Below are 5,820 nucleotides of genomic sequence, written 5' to 3'. Positions count from 1 at the left end.
TTCTAAGAAGTGGAACAAAAGATGGGAAGGTAAAATTTAGCTTTTTACTTACATCCTTCTGTATTTTTAAATTAACTTTCCGTGTTCACATTTTATAATTTATAGTTTAAAAACTGAAGTTAAAAACCAGTTTTATCAGATGAGAATACCTCCTAACAGAAGAAATAATTAAAAGGATTAAGAAAAAAAAATTTTAATAAAAAGAAAAAATAATTAAAAAAAACACTTTAGGGTTCAACAACTTAGAGGACAGCAGAGAAAAGAAAGTGACGATTAGAAAGTCAGGGCTTGCCGGGCGCGGTGGCTCACGCCTGTAATCCCAGCACTGTGGGAGGCCGAGGTGGGTGAATCATGAGGTCAAGAGATCAAGACCATCCTGGTCAACATGGTGAAACCCCGTCTCTACTAAAAATACAAAAAATTAGCTGGGCATGGTGGCATATGCCTTTAATCCCAGCTACTCAGTAGGCTGAGGCAGGAGAATTGCCTGAACCCAGGAGGCGGAGGTTGCAGTGAGCCGAGACCATGCCATTGCACTCCAGCCTGGGTAACAAGAGTGAAACTTCATCTCAAAAAAAATAAATAAATAAATAAAAATAAAAAGAAAGTCAGGGCTTTTGGCTGGGCACAATGGCTCATACCTGTAATCCCAGCAATTTGGGAGGCTGAGGTGAGTGGATCACCTGAGGTCAGGAGTTCAAGACCAGCCTGGCCAACATGGTGAAACCCCATCTCTACTAAAAAAACAAAAAATTAGCTGAGCGTGGTAGCATGTGCCTGTAATCCCAGCTAGTTGGAAGGCTGAGGCCAGAGAATCACTGGGAGGCGGAGGCTGCGGTGAGCCAAGGTTGTGCCACTGGACTCCAGCCTGGGCGGCAGATCGAGACTCCATCTCTAAATGAATGAATGAATGAATTAAATAAATAAATAAATAGCTTTTTAAAAAAAGGGAACCAGTCAAAGGATACAGGATTAGGTTATATAAAGAAAGAGGGGTAAAATGTAATTAAAAAAAATTAGTTACTATAAAAATACAGTTATCTGTAATAGAAAATGACTGCTTATCCTGAAAACAAGAGAAGCTCCAACTATAGCAGACTTATGAGAGCTCTGAAGGAAAATATCCCACGCCTGGAGCAGAGAGACTAACAAGAGACATTGGAGAATCTCATTCCCCAGGGACTTTTTGGAGGACAGCAAAAATCTATGTTCTGTTTTCTTGACTAGGTAGAATGCTATCAAGTGGTGGAGCTATGATCTTTTCAAGGACTCCATATAATTTCATTTATAAACTCATGAACTCTATTTCAATAAAGAGCAGACTATAATTCTTGAAACTATAATAGAGTCCTCTCTTGAGGTCTGCTCTGTAGCATATTAGTTAAAAAGAAAAACCTTTTGCCTTTTACCATTTGCATGTTTTCTATATTTCTTAAGGCCTAACTTGAAAAGGGGAAGTACAATACATTCGAGTTACACTCATAAACATCAAATCATAACCTCTGGTTCCACTGATTCTTAGAGGGTTAACAGGCATTTGCCTTCTTATTACTACATTTGTTCTTCTAATGTATTACTTATTTATTAATTTGTAAAACACTGTTATTGCATCTAAGTGCTAAAATACAAACTTAAAAACATAAAAATTATTTAAATCCACCAATGAAAACAAAAAATTTAAAAAGGGAAAAAGATGTTAACTTAATGCAAAGCTACTAGAAGAGGATCTAGTAAGTGAACAAGACTTTGAAACCAAAAAAGTCCCATTTAACTAAATACAAAACGAATATGACATGTACCTGGTCAACAGTTAGTCAACCAGCCCTTGTTAAAAACCCACACTGTGGGGGGGGCCCAGTGGCTCACACCTGTAATCCCAGCACTTTGGGAGGCAGAGGTGGGCGGATTACCTGAGGTCAGGAATTCAAGACGAGCCTGGCCAACATGGTGAAACCCTGTCTCTACTAAAAATATAAAAATTAGCCTGGTGCAGTGGCACACACCTGTAATCCCAGCTACTCGGGGGGCTGAGGCAGGAGAATCACTTGAACCTGGGAGGCAGAGGTTACAGTGAACTAAGGTGATGCCACTGCCCTCCAGCCTGGGTGACAAAGTAAGATTCCATCTCAAAAAAAAAAAAAGCCCACACTGTATAGGTACCTTTGTGTTAGACTGTTTTCACACTACTATAAAGAAATATCTGAGACTGGGTAACTTACAAACAAGAGTTTTAATTGACTCACAGTTCCACATGGCTGGAGAGGCCTCAGGAAACTTACAGTCATGGCAGAAGGCTAAGGGTAAGCAAGGATCTTTTTCACAAGGCAGCAGGAGAGAGAAAAATGAAGAACTTCCAAAACTTATACCACCACCAGATCTCATGAGAACTCACTCACTAACACGAGGACAGCATGTGGGAAATTGCCCCAAGATCCAGTCACCTCCCTCAACACGTGGGGATTACAGGTCTCTCCCTCGGCATGTGGGGATTATAATTTGAGATGAGATTTTGGTGGGGACACAGAGCCAAACCATGTCAGCCTTTAACAGAGGGACATAAACAAGAAGAGGAATCCAGTTTACAACATGAAATGACAAAAGAGATGGATGGCAGTAACCAGTAAGACATGTACAAGATGACAAGCTTTGAGGAAACACAAGGTCTGGTCTGAGAGCTATGGACCTAATAAGCAAAGACTGGAAAGACAAATGCACAGTTAGTTGTTCATGGGCCGTGGAGGCCTTCCTGTCATATAAAAAGGGTTCCAGGAGCTTGGAATAAGCTAACCACTTTGTTTCCCCCTTTTCATCATCTAGGTTAGTATAGTCCTCTTTAGTAGTGTTTTGAGTCCTGAGAAGCAATGTTGTATAGTGGCAAGAGCCTGGGTTTAAATCTTACCTCTGCTTCTGGAAGAAGAGGCTGAGATGGTAACAAGATCTGTGCTCCACTGGGAAGTGGCCACCCAGGTAGGAACTGACTAAATTTCCCGGTCATTAGCATCTAGTATGGCAATGTGACTAGTTCATCTCAGTGGCATGTGAGTGGAAGGCACGTATGCTACTCCCAGAGCAAGGCTTTTCAGAACTAGGTGTACCTTCTCTGTTCTTTCTCCTGCCAGCTAAACGTGGCTGATGCTGAAAAGGACCTAGATGGCAGAACCACAAGAAAGAAGCTGCCTGAGTTCCTCAGTCACATTTGGGAAATTCACTTAACTAGAATACCCACACTGACTGTCCCATGACTAAGAAATAAATTATTGTGTTAAGCCACTGAAATACTGAAGCTTATTTGTTACAGTAGCGAGTTAACATAACCTATATATATATATATGCTGGTAATTACTACAATAGTAATGGTGATGGTGTCAGACATTGCATCAAACAATCCATCGGTAATACTGTTAAGAAATCTTGGCCCAGCCTAGGCAATATGGTGAGGTGCCATGTCTACAGAAAAAAAAAAAAAAAAAACTAGCTGGCCATGGTGGCACACATCTATAGTCCCGGTTACTCGGGAGACTGAGCTGGGAGGATGGCTTGAGCCCAGGAATTTGAGGTTACAGTGAGCCTTGATCAGACCACCGCACTCCAGTCTGGGCAACAGAGTGAGACCCTGTCCCCACCCCAAGTAAGCACACAAAAAGATGCTCAACACCATTAGCCCTGAGGGAAATGCACATGAAAACCGTAATGATATGCTATTCCATCCCCACTAGGATGGCTATGGTCAAAAAGATGGGCAATAGCAAGTGCTTGTGAGAATGCAGAAAAATGCGAACCCTCAAACATTGCTGGTGGGAATGTAAAATGGTACAGCTGCTGTGAACAATTCTGGCAGCTCCTCAGAAAGTTAAACACAGTTATCCTATGACCCAGCAATTCTACTCTCAGGTATATATCCAAAGAAATTGAAAATATATGTTCACATAAAAATGTGTACAGGAATGTTCATAGCAGCATTATTCATAACAGGCAAGAAATGAAAACAATTCAAATGTTTATCCACTGGAGAACGGATAAACAAAGTGTGGTATATGCATACAATGGAATACTATTCAGCCATAAAAAGAAATGAAATTCGGATATATGCTATAACATGAATGAACCTTGAAAACATTATGCTAAGTGAATGAAGCAAGGAACAAAAGGTCACATACTATATGATTTCATTTATATGAAATGTCCACAGTACGCAGATCCATAAAGAAAAGGCAGAAAGTAGATTATTGGATGCTGGGGCTGGGAGAGTTGGAGGGAAATAGTGAGTGACTGTTCATGGGGAAGATGTTTCTTTTTGGAGTGATAAAAATGTTCTGGAACATTGGATAGCAGTGATGGCTGTACAATGCTGTGAATATACTAAAAACCCCTCAATTATATACTTTAAAAGGGTGAATTTTATGGTATGTGAATTATATCTCAATTTAAAAAGGAAAAGAGAAGTCCATTTGCTCCACCTTGTCTCTTAGAGATTCTGGCTCTACACAAAGAGGCACTGAGCTCTTTTCATGTACCATGATTCCAGGCTGCTCAGAACCCACAGACTCCTTCTTCCTATCTTCTGCTGAAAGCAGACAAGTCCAAACAGCCCCAATGCCATATGCATTAAGTGCCTGTGTTTGCCTGTGGAGAAATAAGGCACAGGGCTTTCCTTAGTTTGAGTAACAGCATAGTTAACACTGAGCTGAGACAAATATTGACGCTAGCTCTGAGAATGCTATGAGGGTGGGGAATAGGATAGAGCCCCATAATAACTACTAAAGTATGCACTGCTTCAGCAAAGTTCTCTAAGGGAGAAAACAATCTTAAAATAGTAGTGTGAGATGTGGTGCGGCGGGAGGGAGGGGGTCTGAGAGAGGATTGCATAAGGAAAGTATCTTTCTTTTCCCTATTAAGGTACACATGTCATTTTCAAAAGTGTGAGTCAAATTCACACCACAGAATAGAGAAACCTTGTTTGGTGATACCAAGTAAATTTCATGTAAGTATTTAATAGTCAAAACTGAAGAGAAGATCACTGGAGTATGTTTTCAACCTGGAAATAAGAATGTAATTTGGTGATTCTATGAATCTTCTTTGGAACCTCTGAAGCCACTGCGAAGATTGTATTTTTGATAGGAATCAATTCCTAAAAAGACACAACTTACTTGCAGGAGACTTTAGTTCTGTCAGCAACCATGGTCCACTGTTGCTGGTTGGTAGAAACCTCAACGTAGTAGCTATAGCTTCGATCGTCACAATCCCAAAGCAGTAACCTGAACAAAGGGGAAAAAAATAAAATTGCTGGAAACATTCTACCTGGTTGTTTCCTTAGGCTGTGGGCATCTCCCTCCCACCCACCTCCTTTGTCCAGCACATTTCTAGGACTGGACAAAGTAGTGAATCCCAACAAAAGCATGAGGAGAACAGGCAGAGTCGTTCTGCAGTGAGAGGCTTTTGATCTTTAGTTTTTTTCACAAGTCACCTAAGCTCAGGCAGCCTCTGCCCGGCTGATGGCAAAGTTCTTCAGACTGGTTTAGGAGAAAGAAGATGTCCCCAGATCACCTTTCTAGCTTCTTCTAGGTCTCCTCTCCAGTTGGCTTGGCTGACCACTGCTCATGGGAGAATATGTAATTTCTAATTGATTTTTATTTTTTATTTTTATTCTTAGAGGCAAGGTGTTTCTCTGTCATCCTGACTGGAGTGCAGTGCTGTAATCATAGTTCACTGGAGCCTCCAACTCCTAGGCTCAAGTGATCCTCCCACCTCAGCCTCCTGAGTAGCTGGGACTACTGGTGCACACTATTTTTTTTTTTTTTTTTTTTGGTAGAGGTACAGTCT

General features: G+C 40.9%; 1 protein-coding gene across 1 annotated transcript in view; it reads right to left on the bottom strand.

Moving 5' to 3' along the window:
- Positions 1–5,277, bottom strand: part of BTBD9 (BTB domain containing 9) — a 92,633-nt gene extending 87,356 nt beyond the window's left edge. The window contains exon 1 of the mRNA XM_017522549.2: positions 5,148–5,277. Within this exon, the coding sequence (XP_017378038.2) occupies positions 5,148–5,179 (32 nt within the window). The 5' untranslated portion in view covers positions 5,180–5,277. The remainder of the gene's footprint in view (positions 1–5,147) is intronic.
- Positions 5,278–5,820: the final 543 nt, after the last annotated feature.

This window comes from Cebus imitator, unplaced genomic scaffold (assembly GCF_001604975.1).
Source record: "Cebus imitator isolate Cc_AM_T3 unplaced genomic scaffold, Cebus_imitator-1.0 Scaffold24, whole genome shotgun sequence".
Lineage (NCBI taxonomy): Eukaryota > Metazoa > Chordata > Mammalia > Primates > Cebidae > Cebus > Cebus imitator.
The sequence above is the reverse complement of the archived record's forward strand: the minus strand, read 5'-3'. Positions and strand labels throughout refer to the sequence as shown.